The 20141-nt window shown below is 64.2% G+C and overlaps 1 protein-coding gene across 1 annotated transcript in view; it reads right to left on the reverse strand.

Annotated features, from left to right (window-relative positions):
- The window catches only part of SND1 (staphylococcal nuclease and tudor domain containing 1), a 146706-nt gene that overhangs the window by 125723 nt on the left and 842 nt on the right, over positions 1 to 20141 (reverse strand). The window contains exons 2-9 of the mRNA XM_063323779.1: positions 16343 to 16492; positions 14277 to 14397; positions 10916 to 10994; positions 7821 to 7981; positions 7522 to 7613; positions 6141 to 6299; positions 5607 to 5713; positions 5264 to 5354 (exon numbers count right to left, since the gene is read on the reverse strand). Of these exons, the coding sequence (XP_063179849.1) occupies positions 5264 to 5354; positions 5607 to 5713; positions 6141 to 6299; positions 7522 to 7613; positions 7821 to 7981; positions 10916 to 10994; positions 14277 to 14397; positions 16343 to 16492 (960 nt within the window). The remainder of the gene's footprint in view (positions 1 to 5263; positions 5355 to 5606; positions 5714 to 6140; positions 6300 to 7521; positions 7614 to 7820; positions 7982 to 10915; positions 10995 to 14276; positions 14398 to 16342; positions 16493 to 20141) is intronic.

A 20141-nucleotide genomic window follows, 5' to 3' on the forward strand; every position in this document is an offset into this window, starting at 1 on the left:
AGGGCTCCTCTCGGCACAGCAAACCTCCCCGGGGGACTTCCCTACCCACGGACTCGGATCCTCCAGGGACCCAGAACCTTTGTTTTTCATAGGCAGAACCGAGCCCAACGCCGTTTGCATGCTAAATGGAGTAATCAAATCTCATGCTTCAGGGCATCCCTACCGCCGGAGGGGTCAGGATGGGACCCCAGCAGCGCGCTGGGCATCCACCCCTTCCCTCCCGCAGACGGGCTGGGGAAAAGCACGACGTGAAGATGAGACGCCGCAGCCAGGGGAGCTGCGGGTCAGGTCCGGGGGCAAATCCTGCGCTACGTTACACAGCCAGCACGGCGGAGCTGCCGGAGCAGCGGTCAGATCGCATTTGTTCTCCGGCGGGAGGCGGTGGCAGGGCACGCTCCTGCCTGCAGGCAGCCGCCAGCTCCCGGCACGGCCCGGGATACGAGCGCCGGGGACATCGCCAAACCCCTCCGACCTTCCGCATCCCCTTCCTGGCAGGGATGAACTCGCTGCAGGCTGTCCCGGCTGCCATGGGTCTGCGCGGGGACACGGGATGCTGCAGGACGTGGTACCCGGGGAGGGGGCACCCAGGGGCTGCCCGTCCCAGGCAGGACAGGGCAGGGTGGCAGCGGGAGCCGAGGGTGACCCCTGGGTGACCACCCCTCCTTGGGCACCCGCAGCCCCGGCTCGGCAGCATCGCCCCGTGCGTGGAAGCAGCAGCAGATGCTTTGCAGCCCCCTCCCCGCGGGCAGCAGCGGGGCACGCGGTGACAGAGGTGACAGCAGCAGCAAAACGGGGGACTCGGCCCCGCCTGAGAGGCCGTGCCATTTCTCCTGCTAACAATTTCTCGGCTTGCTGCGGCCAGCTTCCTTTATCCAATATTTATTGCGGCTTCACCTGCCTCCGAAAGGCGCTTTGATAAAGGGATTGAAAGGATTTTTTTTTTTTTATAATTTTTTTTTTTTTTTTTTTTAATATCTCTGCAGCTGCTTCTTGCAGAGCCTGAATGCTCCAGCGCCACTTCCCCGGCACGCAGCCTTCACCCCCCGCCCGGGCTCCTCCAGCCGGCTGTCGGGAGGGGAGGGCTGGGTGATGCCACTCACCGCTCGGGAAGGTCCCCTCCGACCCAGACAATTCTACGGCTCTATGATTCCACGCCCCTGCGGGCAGATGGGCCCCAGAGACCCACCAGCAACCCCCCGAAGCCCCATCACCACCCCCCCGGGGCGAGAAGGGCAGAGCGGTGCCTCCGTATTTTTCCAGGCGAGAAGTTTTTCTCGCTGCCAGCGTCGATGCCAACAAGGTTTCCCATTTTCCACCCTTCGCTCACCCCTGGCGCCGGCTTCGCCCCTGCAGCATCCCCGGGTGCTCACGGGGCTGCAGACCCCCGTGCCTGGGGACCGCGGGGACAATTCCCCCGGCTCCCCAGGGCAGCCTGCCCCTGCCTGCTGCGCTCCCTGCCCGGCGCTAACGAGGGCAGCTCGTTAGCTCTCCTGGGAGAGGGATCGGGGACAGGGATGCATCCCCAAAGCCGGGAGCGACCGCCTGCACCCTGACCTTGTGGGACAGGGATGGTGGCACTTCGGGAGATGGTGCCCAGCACGGAGAGAGGGGCCGGTGCTGCCCCCCCCCCCCACCCGCCAAGAGAAAACTGCTTTTTGAGGGGCTGCGGCAGGGTCTGGCGCTGAGCTCGGCAGGAGAGCAGCTCCCGGGCTGCTTTTGGCAGCTCCCTCCGAGATCGGAGACGATTTGGCCGCGATGAAGGCTCCAAGCGTTTTGCAAAGGGGAGGGAGGGGGGGGGAAGGAAAAAAAAAAAAAAAAAAAAAAAAAAAAAAAGAGGAAAAAAGGAAAAAAAAAAAAAAAAAAAGACACACAGGCACAGCTCATCCCCAACCGCCTCCTCCAGCCTGCAAAGCGCTGGAGCCCGGCAGCAGGCGATGCGCGGCCCAGGCTGGATGCGGCCGCGGGGCTGCCCACGGAGCCCAGCGCGCTCCGGGCGAGCGGCTGCTCTCATCCGCTGCTCCCCCCCCAACCCCGGCCCCGAGGGGGCTCACCCTGCCCCGCTGCGGGGAGATGGGATGACAGAACCTGGCACGGCCCCCCCCTCCGCCCCGAGCCCCGCGCACAGAGCTGTATTATAAACAGCTTTTGGCAGGGGAGAGCTTTCAGCGTAATGTATTCAGCTCTAAGCAGCGCTGCCCCAAATTCCTGGGTGCTGTAAGACGAGCTGACGCAGGGAATTTGGGAGAAAGCCTCCAGCCTCTTCACATTTTTATCCCACCGCTTTTCTTCTTGCCACTCACGGGCATCAAACCCGCCATCGAGGCCAAGCCTTAATCTGTCCCCCAAAACCAACCCAAAGCACCGGGCAGCTGACTGTTGCCGGCACCGCCGCGGCAGCAGGAGCCAAAATTAGCCCATTTGCCGCCGTTGCTCAACGGTGCAAAGACAGGTTGGGATCTTCCTCCTCCTCCTCCTCCTCCTTCTCCTCCTCCTCCTCCCCGCCTTGCCTTCTTCCCCCCCCAGCCTGGCAGCTCCGACGTCAGCTCTGCCGCTGCAAACGAGCACCTCGGCGTTGTGCCGAGCACGGAGGCGGCTTCGGCGCCAGAGCGATCGCTGCCTGCGGGTGCTCAGACCCCTCCGCAGGGTGCTGGGAGAAGGGATGGGGGCTCCGGGACGGCCCCCCCCCTGGGGCGAACGAGCACATGCCCAGCTCTAGGTTCAGCTCCGGTGCTCCGAGGCATTTGTCCTGATTTTCCCTGTCACTTGTAATTCCCAGGAAAGGAAAAAGACCAAAAATTGACACTGCAAAAACGACAGTGCCGGGGGGGGGGCGGTTCAGGCTGACGGCTCCCTAAACGCTGATTTGCACGGGCCCGCATAAAGAGCAGGTTTTAACCGAAAGTGCAGAAATTGTGCCTCTCCTCCCCAGGAAGCGGGACGGCGTCGCGGTGCTCACCGCGTTCCGGGGCTCTTACCGCAGAGCCAGGGCAGCCAAACTGTGCCAGAGCGGCCCCCGGGATGCAGCGAGACGGGGGGCCGAGTGCCCCCAGACTTGGGGGGACCCCGGCAGAGCGAGGGGCTGTGCCCAGAACCGGGACCCTATGTGGGATTCAGCCCACACACATCGGGGTTCCCCTCCGCCCCACGGCGCCGGGGGTGGACTCCCACCGCTCCCGGAGGGACGGCTGCCCCACGGCAACGCTCGGCACAAGGGCTGGAGACGCCGCTGAGCCCCAAACCCACCGCAGCCACTTTTCGGTGCCTCACCGGGGGGTGTGGGGACGAGAGACCTGCCTGCCGCAGCTCCCCGCCAGCGCCCCAGCCTGCGTGCGAGCTATTCAACAAAATGACGGGCGCCTTGGAAATGCCAGGAGCGTCCACCCGCCCCCTCCGCCAGCCCTCCGCAAGCTGCTGAGCAAAGCATGACTAACGGCCCCCGTGCCGGCTCCTGGCGCGGGCTCCGGCAGCAGCTTCTGCCAGCGGCAGGATGGCGCTTCCGAGCGAGCCAGCGCCTTGGCACGGCCACCCCCGCGCCCACGGCGGCATGTGCCCGGGCAGCGTTTCCTCACCAGGATCGCAGCACCTTGGGTAGGGACCAAACGTGGTCCTTTCTCCCCGGGGACGAGCTCCGCGGAGACCCCCTGGGCTTGGCATTCGGGCCACATTCAGACGCCGCTCGAAGGGGAAAAGCCCAGTGAAGCTTTCAGCGCCGGGGGAAGCTGGTGGGGAGTTTTTTGGGGACCACCGCTACGACCAGCCCCATCTAACCAGCACCTCCCCAGCCTTGTCCCACAGGACGGGAACTGCCGCGCAGACCCCGGTGACAGCACCGCACGGATGAGTTAATTAAGCCGGCTTTGCCCTGCCCGGCATCACCAGAGCTCACCCAGCCGGGCACGCTCTGCCCCGAGCCCGGTTTGCCCCACAGCCGGCAGCCCCAGAGGCAGGCAAGGAAAGAGCAAGGAAAGAGCAAGGAAAGAGCAAGGAAAGAGCAAGGAAAGAGCAAGGAAAGAGCAAGGAAAGAGCAAGGAAAGAGCAAGGAAAGAGCAAGGAAAGAGCAAGGAAAGAGCAAGGAAAGAGCAAGGAAAGAGCAAGGAAAGAGCAAGGAAAGAGCAAGGAAAGAGCAAGGAAAGAGCAAGGAAAGAGCAAGGAAAGAGCAAGGAAAGAGCAAGGAAAGAGAGAGAAGTGGGGAAGAAGCAAGGAAAGAGTGGGGAGGGAGCGGGAAGGAGCTGGGAAAGAGCATGGAGGGAGCGGGAAGGAGCTGGGAAAGAGCATGGAAGGAGCGGGGAAGATCAGGCAAAGAGCATGGAAGGAGCAGGGAAGATCAGGCAAAGAGCATGGAAGGAGCGGGGAAGATCAGGCAAAGAGCAAGGAAGGAGCAAGGGAAGGAAGGAGCAAGGGAAGGAAGGAGCAGCCCCCTCGCTCCCACGCCGGCCGGCAGAGATGCCGGGGCACATCCCTGCCTCCCTGCGCAGCAGGGATGGAGCAGCTGGAAGGATGCCGTGGGGCAGGATGCGGGCGGGCGGGGGGAGCGCAGGGGTTAAGCTGACTTTCCAAGAAATGCGGCTGCTGCACATTTCCCAGGCTTTGCAGCAGAAGCGGAGCGGCTGCTGCGCCGGGCGAGGCGGCAGCACCATCTAGCGGGGTGCTCCCCTCTCCCCGAGCGCTGCCCGTACCCCCCTGCCCATCCCGGGGGACGGGGACATCCAAGACACCCACCACCACCCAGGGCAGGGGCAGCCCCACGCCTGCCCCACTGCGGTGGGGCACCCCCTGAGCTGCGTGGGGCTAGTGAGGCTCCAGAGTGGGCCAGCCGCTGCAGGAAGGCGCTGGTCACGGGCTCTGCCCCACAGCTCCACACCAGCAGCCCCCCGGGATCGGGGCAGGGGCTGCCATGGGGCTGGACACCATGCTGGGAAGGCAGGCAGGGAAAGGAAGGAAAGCCGCGGAGCCCGAACCGCCCTGGAGCGGGCAGGCAGGGTGAGAGCGTCCCTGCCAGCCGGAGTGACACCCACCAGCCCTTCCCCACCCACCGCGGACCCTTCCCCTCCCCTCTTTCACCTCTTCCCACCCCAGGCCTGCCCAAGATCCTGGCGTGCACCTGGGCGGTCATGAACCTTGCTCCGTGAGGGGGACGTAGCCAAGGAAAAACCCTCTGGGATTTATCCGAGCACACGTAGCGGCCAGCAAGGGCACCCGGGCACCCTGCCACCCCCCCAGCCAGACCCCGCCTGCCCCGTCCCCTGCTCCGCCAGCCACCCACCTTGGCTACAAACTGCTTGTCCTTCTGATCCAGGTTGGCCGTGGGGGCCACGTAGTCCCTCCAGATCCTCAGTTTGCGCTCTTTGGCGAACCTGCCGGGGGGGGGTGGGGGGGTGGGATGGGACAGGGACAGGCGTGATGCCCGGGCAGGGACAGACGTGCCATACGTTAAATTGCCCAGAAAAAGCCAGAGGCAGCGGGGCTGGTGCAGGAGAGATCGCATCCACCTCCCAGCCGGGAGAACACGGCGGGTACCCACAGGTGGATGGGGAGAGGGGGCTGGAGTCACCCCGGGCCCCCCACGGGGGCAGCTGGGAGCGTGCCCACCCCAGCGCCGGACTCACCTCTCGGCCGCGCGCAGCTTGTCAGCGCCACGAGTGTAGACGGCAATGGACCAGTCCACGCAGCGGGCAAAGCCCTCCTTCAGCAAGAGCTCGGTGATGTTCCCGTTCTGCGAGGACGGGGAGGGGGCACAGGCTCAGCCACGGGTGACAATGGCACCCACACCCACCCCTGCGCCCTCGCTGCCTCCCCCAGCCCCTGCCCCGCTGCGAGGGGGGACCTCACCCGCCCTGCTCAGCCCCTCGGATGTCACCGGTCCCCAAAGAGCCCAGCAAGGCCTGGCCACAGCACCCCCAGGGCTCTCAGAGGCCACCCCCGCGACTCCCACGTGGCTCTGCTCCTCTTGGGAGCTGCTCACATGGACCATGGTCTCCCACATCCACCAGTAAAGAGCACGCAACTTCCAGTTGCCCTGAGCCCCCACCAGAGGCACCTGGTCCCTGCAGCCACCTTTAGCATCTCCAGCAGAGGACGAGGAGCTGCCCAACCGCCCGCCGGGACCTTCTCCCACCCTTCTCCCACCCAGCCCCACTTGCCGGGTGCAGGATGGTGCCCAGGATGTTCTGGTTGTGGCAGCTCTCCAGGACGATCTGCACGTCCCTCTGCAGCAGCCGCGACTCCGTGAAGAACTTGGCTTCGGCCGCAAAAGGCTCGGGGACTTCGGGGGCGTCCGCCTCCCGCTTGAACGTGGGACACTGCGGCAGAGGGGGGACGGTCAGGGCAGGGGCTGGCACCTCCAGCCTCGGCCAGGGGGTGGGAAACCTCCCTGGGGAGGAAGGGTGACCCCCTGTCCCTCCTCAGGGGTCTGTATTGGGACCAGTACTGTTCAATACTGGGAGGAGGAGATTGGGATGAGATATTGGGAAGAAATCCTTTGCTGTGAGGGGGGTGAGCCCCTGGGCCAGGGTGCCCAGAGAAGCTGTGGCTGCCCCATCCCTGGAGGGGTTCAAGGCCAGGTTGGACGGGGCTTGGAGCAACCTGGGCTGGTGGGAGGTGTCCCTGCCCAGGGCAGGGGGTGGCACTGGGTGGCCTTTAAGGTCCCTTCAACCCAAACCATCCTGTGATTCTGTGATTCCCAAGCTGCACGCAGCCCCGTGCTCTGGCTGCAGCTTCTGGGAGACGGGCTGGGGGCTGCCTGTACCGACGCTTTCGTGCCATTTTGCACTGACACAGCCCTTCATCTGTCCCAGCACACGCTGCTGGGAGCAAACTGGGGTACAGAGATCAACTCCCAGCGTGATCCTGACTAGGGTGCCTCCACCCCGGGTCAGACGGGCAAGGGAAAAGCAAGGGCACCACGTGAGGGAGCCGAGGCAGGGGCTCCCCAGCACAACTGGGGCATCAGGCAGGGCCCCAGGAGCCCCCAGTCCAGGAACCACCCTCCACGTCAGCCTCCTGCCACGCTGGGTGGCCAAGCTGGTGTGGTGTGGACCCTCCTCCTGAGCTGGGTGGCGGGGACCCAGGTGATCCACACACCAGCAGCCACCCCGATGCCAGCCCAGCAGGGACAACCACTCGCCCAGTGACCAGGGGACCCTCGCAGGGCATCCAACAGCCCGGAGCTGGGGCTGCTGCCCGGCCTGGCAGCGTGGAGCTGGTACCCACCTAACCCAAACCCATCCCCGTGGTGACACCCCGTGCCGGCGTGCACGCAACCACAGGCTGCAACCAGCCTGTTACTGGAGGGTGCATCCAGGACACGGCGGGCAAGAAGGCAGCTGTAGCCCTGCCTCCATCCCTCGCCCAACGAGCCCGGTGGCCAGCAGGAATGGGTGCAAGCCCTGCACCCTTGCACCGGTGCCCAAAGGTGCCAAGGAGGATGCACAAGGAACAACGGTGCGAATTCAAGAGGGAACTCGCTGCAAAGAGGAGTGCGGAGCCCGCCGGACAGGGCTGGAGCCAGCGGCCGAGTCTCACCTTGATCCCCGAGAGCATGACGGTGACCAGGTAGTAATCGGGGAGGAGGAGGGCTCTCACCACGCTGCCATCCCGGACGTGCTCTATGATGGCTGCGGAGCAAAAGGAGAGGTTGGTCTTGCTACAGAGGGGCTCGGCGGGAGCTGCGGAGCCGGAGCCGGCCCTCCTCCATCCTCTGCAGCGAGAGGGTGCTGGGAACGGCACCCCAGCAGCGTGGACGTCCCCTGAGCCCACAGACAGGCAGGCGGCAGAGGATGGGGTGACCCCAGCACCCTGGGACAGAGTCAGTGCCAGCTTACCATTGACTGGCTTCTGGTGCATGGAGTCCACGAAGTGCCGGGGGTTCTCGATGGTGTACTTGAGGTCGCGGATGGTGTGGGAGCCCGACCCCTCACTCCACATCCCTTTCTTGGCGCTCTTGGCTTGTTCCTCCAGCTCCGCCAGCCTGCTCTGCTCGGGGCTGCAAGGACAGGAGGAGACGGGGTGAGGCCAGGCCCCGGGCGGGCAGGACGCTGACGGTTCCTGCATGTTTTATCACCGGGAACATCCATCTCCCAGGCACTTTTCTGGATGCTTTAACGACGCGAGCACTCGCGTCTAGAAAAGGCCCCGCCTGGGTGAGCTGCTGAGCGATGCTCCGTGCTGCTGACAGCAGCGCACCGTAAATCACAGTAGGTTTTTCCAGCAGGGCGGCACAGAGGCAGCACCCTGGATGTCCGGATACCCCCCACAAAAACCGATGAGGATAATCCATACCGGTCTTTCAGGGGCTGCTTTGTGCACCACAATGGCAAGGAAGCCCCAGGAGATGGCTACCTGTGGGTCCCGCAGCAGCAGCCCCGAGTCCCGGAGCAGCAGCGAACATTTTGGGAGAGGAGGGATGGCAAACCCGGGTGCCAAACCGAACCACAGACCGTCCCCGGTCCCACACGAGCAGGAGGATGCCTAAGGCCGAGCACAGCAGCAGCCCCTGCCCAGCAGCGGCCACCAGCCCTGCCTGGTGCTGGCCCACCCCAATACACAAATTTGGTAATATTCGTGTTTTAGCACAGGCTGAGAGAGCTGGGGGGGTTCAGCGTGGAGAAGAGAAGGCGCCGGGGAGACCTTCCAGCCCCTTCCAGTCCCTAAAGGGGCTCCAGGAAAGCTGGGGAGGGACTCTGGCACAGGGAGGGGAGCCACGGGACGAGGGGGAAGGGTTTTCCACTGGAAGAGGGAGATTGGGATGAGATATTGGGAAGAAATCCTTTGCTGTGAGGGGGGTGAGCCCCTGGGCCAGGGTGCCCAGAGAAGCTGTGGCTGCCCCATCCCTGGAGGGGTTCAAGGCCAGGTTGGACGGGGCTTGGAGCAACCTGGGCTGGTGGGAGGTGTCCCTGCCCAGGGCAGGGGGTGGCACTGGGTGGCCTTTAAGGTCCCTTCAACCCAAACCCTTCTGTGATTCTATGATTCTTCAGCTCGGGGAAAAGCTGCAACCTGATGAATCCTGAATTCACCAGAGAAGCACCCGACTCCAGCAGCTGAGAAGTGAGTGGCTGAGAGTCACCTCACACACCCGTTAATTAACGCACCCTTTGAATTAGGAGAGCAAACGCGGAGCAGCGAGGCGCTCCAGGAGATATTTAATTGCAGGAAGCTCAGTCCTGTGCGAATCGCGCTGCTCCAGCCCCTCACACCGGTGACGGAGCTCGTGGCAGCGGCATCACCCAGCCCGGGGGGCTGCACGTCCTGCTCCTGCATCATCATCCCGGGGATCGGTGTGAGGGGTCTGGAGCAGGAGTCTTGTGAGGAGCGGCTGAGGGAGCTGGGGGTGTTCAGCCTGGAGAAGAGGAGGCTGAGGGGAGACCTTCTCGCTCTCTGCAGCTCCCTGAAAGGAGGGGGTAGCCAGGGAGGGTCGGGCTCCTTTCCCAAGGAACAGGCGATGGGACAAGAGGAAACGGCCTCAAGTTGCACCAGGGGAGGTTTAGGATGGATATTAGGAAAAATGTTTACACTGAAAGGGCTGTCAAGCCTTGGACCAGGCTGCCCAGGGCAGTGGTGGAGTCGCCGTCCCCGGAGGGATTTCAGAGCCGGGCAGACACGGTGCTGAGGGACGTGGGTCAGTGGTGACTGGGCAGTGCTGGGTTAACGGTTGAACTTGATGATCTTAAAGGTCTTTTCCAACCTCAACGATTCGATGATTCCAAAGTCAGTGCAAGAACCCCAGCGGACTGGCAGCAGAGACTTCCCTCCTTCGCTCCACCTCCATGCAGGAGGTGCAGAACCAGGACAGGGTGGCAAGAGCCGACTCCAGCCGAACCCCATCCATCCTCCCAACGCCGCCGGTCATCGCCAGGCTCTACCCGCTCTCCCAGCAACTCCTCGACCCCAGCCCCAGCAGCACCGCAGGCTGGTGGCTTCTGCAGCCCCTCCAGCGCAGGCACAGCGGCTTTCGTGCCTCGCCCAGGCATCACCCCCCTGCGGCGGTCCCCAACCATGCCAACACAGAGCCACTGAACTCTGCCAGCAGCACCCAGATCCCACCAGCACCAGGCAGGGAGCATGCTCCCCAAGGGCTTGGGACAGGGACTGTCACAAGTGTCCCCAAGGCAGGCAGTAAGCAGGACCCGCCGGCACTCGATGCTCCAGCACAGACAAGCCTGGGCACAAAATAACCCGTCCACGCCCTCGGCAATGCCCGCTCTGTTTACTCAACGTACCTGTTTACAGGCTGCGCTACCAAAAACGCTGGGTGGAATGCATCCAAGTGTGCCGGGAACAGTTTTAGGAAGCGACACGGGCAAGCTTCCAGCCCAGCTTCCAGCCCAGCAGGCGCGGGGATGGAAATAGCATCCGACCGGTATTTATAGCCGCGCCACAGGAACAATTCGCACCCCTGGAACAGGATTGTCGGGGTCCGGGGCTGCGTGCGGGGATACCATCCCTCGCTCCGGGACACAACAGGGACAGAGTGAAACATCGGCATCGGCTCCAATGGCACCACGCCGCCCCGACGCAGGACAAGGGACAGGAACATCGCAACATCACCTCTCTAGCATGAATTAAAACACTTCGACTCCACGCCAGGCATTATTTTCCAGCCACCAAGAGCTTCAGAAGACTTTCTGCTGCGCAGTCTGGGGCCACAGCTCTGGTGCTTCAGCATCCAGGGTAAGGAGATGCCTGGCCCCCTCTCCCCAGCCCCTCGACACCCCAACCCTAAAGCCAAGGGGTCCTGTGTACCACGACACCGATGCCTGCGAAACCCGGGCGCCGCGGAGAGCCCTGGTGCAGGGATGGGTGCCCAGCCAAAGCCGAGGAACCCGACGGGCCCTGTGCCCGGGGAAATAACCGCAGAGCGTCAGCGCGGCCGCGCAGCACGGGCTCAGCGGGGCAGCGCAGGATGCAGCCGCATACGTACTTGTTGGCTCGGATCCCTTCCCGGCGGGAGGCCAGCCCTTCGGCCACCAGGGACTCAGCAATGTTCTCGCCGCTCGTGTCTGCGGAGAGAGGAGGAGAGGAGTCAGTGAGACCAGCCGCCAGTGCCGGGGACGGCCCAGAAAATGCTCTCAAGATGATTTTAGTCAACAAATGCCGGAGCAATCCGGGAGCCAAAGGTTCCTGTCACCAGCCCGGTGTCCCAGCAGCACGTGGCCTTCACGGTGCATCAAGCAGAGCAGCCCAGGGCTCTCCTGGGGACAAAATTTCCCCCAGACCAGGGCTAAGCGAGTGGGAAGGCAGCACCTTGCTCCAATGCACTATGGGGCTGCGAGGCGTGCTGTCACCCAGGACCACCTCCGTGGGAAGGGGACATCCTCGGCGCCCGGGGGAGGCAGGCAATGCCCTCCCAGCACCAAAGGGGCTCTCTGGATTTCCAACGAAGGCTGCGCTGCCAGCACGACCTGCAGCGGGCACCGCTGCACAAGGCATCCTTCCTCTGCAGAAACACCGGGGGGTTCAGGGCTACCGGGAGCCAGAGCCCCTGGGGAGGCGGGGGACAAACGCCACAGTCTGGGGGAATCCGGGGCCAGAGACGGAGGATAAACAGGAAGATTTGGGAAGAAACCCCCCACTGCCCACGTTGGATGGGGGGCGCGGGGTTGCACAGCCCCAAGCAGCTGGGGAGGGGGTGTAGGGCACTGCCTGGACCCCCCACCATTCCTCAGCACCTCCGCTCCCACTCAGCCACCACCGGCGAGCGATGGCAAGCCCCCAGCCCCCCAAAGCCCCCAACCCCGCAAAGCCCGGAGCCGCAGACAGCTGCTGCATCCCTGCCAGGGAAGCTGTCGCAGCGTTTCCATATTAATAGTATTTAAACCTTGACAAACTTCATCAGGAAGCATTTTATGCTTCATTTCTCACCTCCGCGGTGTGACAGGCTGGGATTTAACAATAAGGACGACACCTACGCGGGAGCCACAGCATAAGAGTCCTTAACGTGGCAGACAACAAGGCTGCAGATGACTGAAAGGGAGCAATTCACTGATCGCGGTGTCACCAAACAACAAAACCTCTTTCAAGGTTTATTTGTTGCTGACTGCGCTGTCGGGACCTGCCATGATTCCTGCTGAAGGATGGCCCGCGGGGTGGGAAAGCGGAGAGCAGCGGCTCTCCAAAACCACGATCCCTGAAGAAGGGGATTCCACGATCCCAAAGGGCTTCCCGGTCCCCCAGCAAACTGGGAGCTCAGGAATGAGCATGGAAGTAACATCAATACCCAGTTATTGGCGGTCTCGGGCGACAGGGTCATCCTGGCTGCACGTAGGGCTCTTCTCCCCTTTCTCGCAGCCTGGGGACTGTGGGGGTCTCACGTTCCCACGCTGGATGGGGACCCCCACAGGGACACGGGAGATGCTGGCTGGAGCACACCGGGATGCAGCGGCCATGGGAAGCCAGCCCTGGGTCACCCCCACAGCAGCGACGAGGTGCCGGTGGAAAGGGGGTCCAAGCAGGGCTATAGTCCAGCCTGAGCCACGCTGGCCCTGGCCACATCCAGCCAAGCCCGAAAACCTCCGAGGAGAGTTCCAGCCTCCCCGGGGAGCTGCACGGCCACGAACTCATCCGCTGATCTGCCGCAGTGGGAAATCAGGAGCCAGTTGGGCTTTCTGGGCTTCGTGGCCGTGCAGCAGAGCTGGTGGCCAGCGATCCTCATCCTGCCCAGCCAGAGGCACCGGCAGCTCCTGCCGCAGAGCCAGAGGGAGCCTCTCCCCAAATCGCAGGCCACCTCCTTTCTCCCCGGGACTCGGCGCAAACCCCGCTCAGCTCCATTCGTGCCACGCTGCCTCGGGACGAACCCCGCCTGCAGCGGTGAGCAAGTCCCGGCCGTTTGCTGCTCGAGCCAACCTCCCGCTTCCACCGCAGGAAAGGCTCCCAGTGCCACAGCGATGCCGGGAACGTATTTGGGAGACAAAGATGCCTCACGGCACCCGCTTACCCTTTCCACTCAAGCCCTGCATGGCCCAGCTGCAAGCAGCAGAGTCTGCAGGGAGATGGGGCTGAGGGCATCCGACCCCCCAGTCTGTCCCAGAGCTACCCCAGGGGACATACACCAAAAACTCAGGAGCCCCTGACCTCCGTTCCAGCCCCTCGCACGTGTCGGGTCCTTCCCCCATTCCCCCAGCCGCAAGGAGTCACCCCGCTGAGCTCCCCACCCGAGAGGGGGCTGCCAGGGGGCTCTGGCCGAGCCCAACCTACATGCCGGTCGTATCCCAAATATCCCAGTCGTGGGGCCGTCCTGGCTCGGCAGCGACCCTCCAGTGAGCACAGAGGGGCACAGCTCGCTCGGCGCACCTCCTGCCCCGTGCCAAGCCGGTGCATCCCTCTGCCGGGCAGCACCGGGGGACAAGCTGGGTCCTGGTGAGCACCCACCTCCCAGGAGCCCACCCACATCCAGCAGATCTCATCCCCCTGCTTGAAACCCACGGGCACGGGACCTCCAACCAGGAGCTAAGCCCAGCAGAGCAGCAGCGGGATGCGGTCACCTCTAAGATACTTTCTCTCACCATTACTCTCACCAGACCGGACAGCTGAGAGCTAATCGTGAGGAGCGAGAGCCCCAGAACTCATCCACCAGCACGGCTGGAACCAGGGCTGTGGGCAGAGGGGACGCGGCACCCAGCAGAGTGCAGTCTGGCGTCATGCTCACCGCGAGCGGGGACCTAACCGGAGGTAAAACCCATTCGTGGCAGCGCCGAGAAGACCACCCTGCCCCAGGCTGCTCCGAGCCGGGGAGCACGAGTCCTGCAGGAATCACACAGCACTCGGGCTGAGCGGCTTCGCTCCCGGCGCTCCACGGCATCCTCAGGGGCAACAGGGAAGCCTTTTGGGCTCTTTCCATCAGCCAGAGAGGAGCACAAGATTTTTACCAACAAAAAGGATGCCAAGGGAAAAGCTATGGGAATTCTCCTAGTGCCGTGGCTTGCATCCGTGTGCCGCGGTGCATCAACCAGCACCTGCAGCTCTAGAGCGCGCGGCCATGCTCCAGCTGGGAGCCGGACCGGGCATCGCTCCCCTCCAAAAGCTGGAGCTCCACCAAAAAATAGGGCATGCATCCTTTTGCCACCGACACCGCGTCCCAACCCACCCTCTTAGAGAGTAGCTGTGGCTCGCGAGCACCACGCACTCCAGCTGCAAGTACCGCACGCTCCGGCTGCACGCTCTGGCCACGAGCACTGCACGCTCCGGCTTGCGAGCACCGCACGCTCCGGTTGCACGCTCCAGCTGCGAGCGCCGCGCGGTCCCCACCAGCCCTTCGGGCGCCCGACAGACCCCTCAGCACTCACCTTTCCCCAGGTACACCATCCCGTACTCCCGGCCCTGCGGGGTCTTGTACTCCACGGTAAAGCAGACCTCCTTCCCGATCAGCTTCTTCCGCAGGAACTCACGAGCCGGGAACCCCCAGGGCTGGAGGGAAAAGAAGAGCTGGTGAGTCAAACGCAGCTGGGGGAGCCCAGAGCCTCCCCACCCCGGGGGACTCACGCTCTCCTCCAGCTGTGCTGCGTTAGCCCAGGACTGTGCTGGAGGCTGTTTGCAGCCCACGAGCTCGCAGAGGAACCGACCCCGTTACTCTGCAGGAGGAACACCCCTCTCTCTCCCCCTCCGGCCCCAGCAAAGTTGGTTTTCCAGCCGGCATCGTACTCCCCGAGCACAGACGGAGCCAGCCAGCTGAACCCGGGAAGGCTCCTGGGACAGAGGGAGCAGGGCTGGAGCTGCGGCGATGCAGGGGCTGGACCAGCCCCAGCTCCCAGGGAGGCGGTGGGGGCTCCTCCAGCTCCTGCACAAGTCGGCATGGGTGCCCGTGGTGAAGGAGAAGAGCGGGACTGGCCACGGTGGCCGTGCCTGGCTGGGAGGAGCGAGTTCTCGCGTCCCCCCAGCACCTCCCTGCACCGCGGCAGGAACACACCGGAGCCCCGGCGAGCTCAGCCCCACTCCACCGCAGCGGGTGGGTGGGGAACGCGGTCCGGAGGAGAGAACATGACGTGCTCATAAACAATTAGCAAACCTGACAGGCATAATTTTTTAAAAGAGTGACATTTAAAGGCTGAAGCAGTGTTTAGAAGACAAACTCCCCAGGGAGAGCAATTAGCTGCCAGCGCTCTGCACCACCCCCGGGGCTGGGAGGATGGGTGGCCGGGGCTGGGCTCCCTCCGACACAAACCCCGTCGTTCCCAACCTCTGCCGGCACCGACACCCTGCCTGCACCCAATCTGCCAAAGAAACACCCCCGTTGCCTCCTGTTCCCCCAGCCTTGGGGCAGGCAAAGCCCTGCAGATGTGCGCTGGCAGCGCAGAACCCCCCCCACCCCCGCAGCCTGGGCTGCATCCCCAGCAGCGTGGGCAGGGGGGCGAGGGGGGGATTCTGCCCCTCTGCTCCGCTCGGGGAGACCCCCCTGCAGTGCTGCCTCCAGCGCTGGGGCCTCAGCACAGGAGAGACACGGAGCTGTTGGAGCGGGGCCAGAGGAGGCCCCGGAGATGCTGGGAGGGCTGGAGCCCCTCTGCTGTGGGGACAGGCTGAGAGAGCTGGGGGGGTTCAGCCTGGAGAAGAGAAGGCGCCGGGGAGACCTTCCAGCCCCTTCCAGTCCCTAAAGGGGCTCCAGGAAAGCTGGGGAGGGACTCTGGCTCAGGGAGGGGAGCCACGGGACGAGGGGGAAGGGTTTTCCACTGGAAGAGGGGAGATTGGGATGAGATCTTGGGAAGAAATCCTTTGCTGTGAGGGGGGTGAGCCCCTGGGCCAGGTTGCCCAGAGAAGCTGTGGCTGCCCCATCCCTGGAGGGGTTCAAGGCCAGGTTGGACGGGGCTTGGAGCAACCTGGGCTGGTTGAAGATGTCCATGCTCATGGCAGAGGGTTGGACTAGATGGCTTTTAAAGGTCCCTTCTAACCCAGACTACTCCACGACAAGCCTGGAGGCACCACCAGGTTGCCCTGGTCCCGCAGATCTTGCCCAGCCGGGTCCTCACTAGCAGATGACGCCTGCCCCATCCTGGCCACGTGTGTGACCACAGCAGGGTGAAGCAGGAGAATTCCACCCCAGAATCCACACTGGAGGCATGGAGCAGGGAAAGGATCTCTTAAAGGAGGACTGAAGGGATTGTTTCATCCTGTGTCCTGCAGCCGCAACGTCCTGCGTGCTCCCGAGCCAGGCAGGAGGTAGCACTGGTGAGGGGGGAGCTGCTTGTGCCCCACGGGACAGCAGCAGTGGGGCAGGCAGGGGAATGGGTAAAGCTTCTCGCAATGGTCATGCAATGGAGATGGGGGGGCGGGGGGAGGAGCCTGGAAGCCCCCTGTGCAGCTCAGCCCATGACCCTCAAGGCAGGGGGGCTGCGCAGCACCGCTCACGGGAGGCACTCACCTCGTCCGGGGTGTCCTTGGCATCCGGCTGGCCCGCGGCGGCGCGGCGGGCGAGGTTCCCGGCACGGATGTTGCTGAGGTTGATCTGGCGCTCGGGGGGCGGCCCGCCTCGGGGCTGCCCGCGGACGATGATGGCACATCCCGACAGCACCTGCAGGGAAGAAGAGGAGTTACAGGGGGTCCCCGTCGCCCCGGCAAAGGAGAGCAGCCGGGAGGGTGAGGAGGGAGAGGTGATGGAGCTGAGCGCGCAGGCAGGTGATGCTGCGGGGACAGACAGGCTTTCAGGGACAGATCCTGCCCCAGGCAGAGCATGGGAAACTCGGCACCACAGGGTAGAATTTCTCATGGCAGAGTCAGGAGCTGCCCCAGGTTTCCTGCCCGGAGCTGCGGGATGGAGCCAAGCCCCACAGCCCGCACCGTCGCAGCGGTGCCTGTCAAACATCCCATCCCCTCCTTCGGGGTGCGGCACAACTGAACACAGGGTGATCCCAGCACAACGGGTAACAACGCGAGGGACGTGGCAGATCAGGATCCCGGACGCTTTTACCTGCTGTGATGCTAAAACCGTTCCCAGGGGATCTGACCCACTGGGAGCAAAGGGCTCGCAGGCAGCAGCAATGGGCTGGCTGCACCCTGCGCCCATGGCCTGTAACTTCAGCCAAGTGACTGTGTCGAAGTCAGACAAATAAACCCATATGGGGAAAATGCTGGGAGAATCCTCAAAAAAACCACAGAGACCCAACCTGGACTTTTTGCTCCTTGCACCCAGCTCAATGACAGCAACCAGTGTCATCCCACCCTGCAAAAACCCCCGGGTTTCTCAACGGCTCTGTCCCCGTAGGAGACCTCGAGCCACCCACCTGCCGGCATCGACAGGGCCAGCTCCAGCCGCCAAGCCGGGCTGCGGGCCAGGCAGAGCGAGCGAGCGTGCCGGGGATCACCCTGTTCCCGTTTTAATCAGTGCTGGCTCCCTGCACGCGGGATCGATGCTGCCGGAGCGCTCGCAGAAAACCTCTGGCTTGGATTTCAGCACGTGCCCTGGCTTGCCGCCCACCCGAAATCCCCACGGATGCTCGCAGCACATCCCAAAGCCACAGGACTCGCACCCTGCCACAGGAGCCAGCCCGGCCCAGAGCCAGGGACGCCGGCTCGCACCGAAACAAGCCCCACCGCACCGATCCCAAGGGTCTGGTCGCACTGCAGCATCACGCCTGCTGCTCCCCGTCACCTCCTGCATGGCGGCGACCGGCAAACCATGCGAACTACCGGGATCGAGCTTCAAATTAAGCCTGAGCCACACACAGAGCGATCCCCCGGCAAAGGCTCAGCGCTCAATACTTAAGGACTTAGAGGTTTCATCACTGTAATTAACCTTAATCTTTAATTTATAGGGCGTGGGGAAACAAGTCGGATGCTGTAACTGTTTTATCCAATTACCAGTACAAACCCTGGGTCCCGGGAAGGGGACAGGTTCGTTAGCAGAGCCGCTCCGTGCTCCGTGGCTGCACGCGGTGCTGCAGGGTGGGCACGCAGCCAGCCCCCCCGTGCCCCTGTCCCTGCCCACGGAGTGGCCGCACCGCTTGCCCATCACTCCCAGGTCAAGAAGCCACACGCACCTTTATGGGCAGCGGCTTCTGGCCAGGCTCGGGCAGCGATGGGACCGGGAGAGGGTCCCAGCCAGGCTTCACCCCCCGCCAAAGCAGTCCCGGCTCCCATCTGCCAGCCAAGCCGTGCCCCGTCCTCGTTGGGAAACATTAGCCGAGCCACCCTGACAGCCCTGCCCCATGCTCCAGCCAGGGGAAGCCGGGCTTAAACCCTGCTTAAATCCACCTGGAAAAGCAGTATTTAGGGCAGGATGAGCCGAGAGCGTGATGGACACGCCAAGGCCAGGGCACAGCACCGGGACACGGGGCGGACGGACCCAGCTCCTGCAGCAGAGGCGTCCCCCCAGCACGGGAGGGGATGGCACTGGGGTCCTGCCAGCACAGCCAGCATCCAGGGCGGACACTGCGGGGCACGAAGGGTTAAAAATCGCCGTGGGAATGGGAAGGGAAGGCAGGGTCCCAACCAACTGGGCAAGGAAACCAACCTCTGTTTACCTGGAGACGCACCAACGCGGGGCCCCGGCACAGCTCCAAGCCGGGGGCCACTGTGCCACCGGCCATGGCTGTGCCACGCTGTGCCGCGCGCAGTCACCGACACCCCAGAGCAGAGCCAGACCCCAGCGTGCCCGGCTGTCCCGAGCCCAGCCATCCCTCCCCGGGGCGTGCTCCCCCAGCCCCCCCAAAAGGAAGGAGCCGGCTGCCGTCACAACCCACCCCCAGCCGGGCTCCCGGTGCCTCTTCCAGCCCGGGGGGGGCTGTCAGCAGCTGCACGGCCCCGACCCACATCGCCCCCCTGTTCCCGTTCTTCATCCCACCCTGCTCCCAAACTCTGCCGTCCCGCTGCGACTTCGGGGCAAACCGTGCAAAAAAGGTGCAAAAACTCCCCAAAACCTTCAAATTTGAAAAGCTGTGATGGGAACCGCAGCGGAGCACGTGGCCAGCACCGCTCGGGCTGACCCCGGCAGCACCACCATGAAGCCGAGCAGGTTCCGGGGAGATCCAGGGACCCCCCCACCGCTCCGGGGTTCCCCTTCGGGCAGGGATTTGGGGCTGGCTGCCCTGGAAAGAGGGACCACGGGGCACACCCGGGGCAGCAGCTGGGGTGCCCGGCCAGCAACCCCTCAGAACCCACCCTGGGCACGGGGCAGCACGGTGTCCCCAGGAGCCAGTGCCCGCCGGGCACTGCCACCCCTCAGCCAGCAGACACCCACCGTCCTGCCCAGAAATCACGCTGGGGGGCCGCATCCCCTCAGACGGAGTTTCTCCTGAGCATCCCAAAAGTCACTTGTTGGGCACGAGGTGGCAGGAGGGGGTCCCCGCGCCACCGACGAGCTAAGGCAGGGGGAAGGCAGCGTCCCCAAGCCCCCAGCGTCCCCAAACCTCCAGTGTCACCAGCCCTGTCCCCACCGCTGCAGAGGGGTGACGTGACACCCCGAGCGAAGGTCTCATTCGGAAGGCAGCGGTGGGATTTGCAGCCACAGCTGATGCCTGGACGGGGCCGGGGGGGGGGGGGGGGGCACCTGTAACTTCAAAAAAAAACTGTATTTGGGCACAAGAAAACCCTGTGTTTGGGGAACGGGGTGACAACGCAGGCGCTGGGCACTTCAAGGCACCTTTAGTGGCCAACGGGCCCGAAGACGGGAGCTGGGACACGAGCCCGGCTCAATGCAGATACGTGGGGAGCGTGGTCGGGTGCCACCAGCCCAGCTCCCACCAGCGGTGGGACACAGCCGGTAACGGGGAGGGACCGGGAGGGAACACACGGACCAGGACACGGTGCCAGGACTCGATCCCAGCGGCGGCTGCCGGCCCCTGACCTTCGCCCTCGCGGTCCCCGCTGCTGGCACACGTGGGGACGCAACACAGAGGGGCTGAGGGACCCCACCCCACCCCTCCTTCCCGTGGGGACACTGCCAGGATGGGAAGAGGAGGAGCACCCTGAGGGATGTCCCAGTCCATGGTGTCCCTACCGGGTGTCCCTCGCTCATGGCACCAGGGAACCCCGAGCTTCCTCGGGGCTGGGGGGGGATTCAGGGCCAGCAGCAGAGTGGGACCACCAGCCCCGTCGGGGCCACCCCAGCACTTGGGGGGACCCCAAAGCTGTTCCTGCCCCTTCCCAGCAGCCGCGGTGGCGGGGCCATATGGCCCCCGGGCCAGCCGGGCCCCCGGCCCCAGGACAGGGTGAGGGGCTCGGAG

This window comes from Chroicocephalus ridibundus, chromosome 1, assembly GCF_963924245.1.
Source record: "Chroicocephalus ridibundus chromosome 1, bChrRid1.1, whole genome shotgun sequence".
Taxonomy (NCBI): domain Eukaryota; kingdom Metazoa; phylum Chordata; class Aves; order Charadriiformes; family Laridae; genus Chroicocephalus; species Chroicocephalus ridibundus.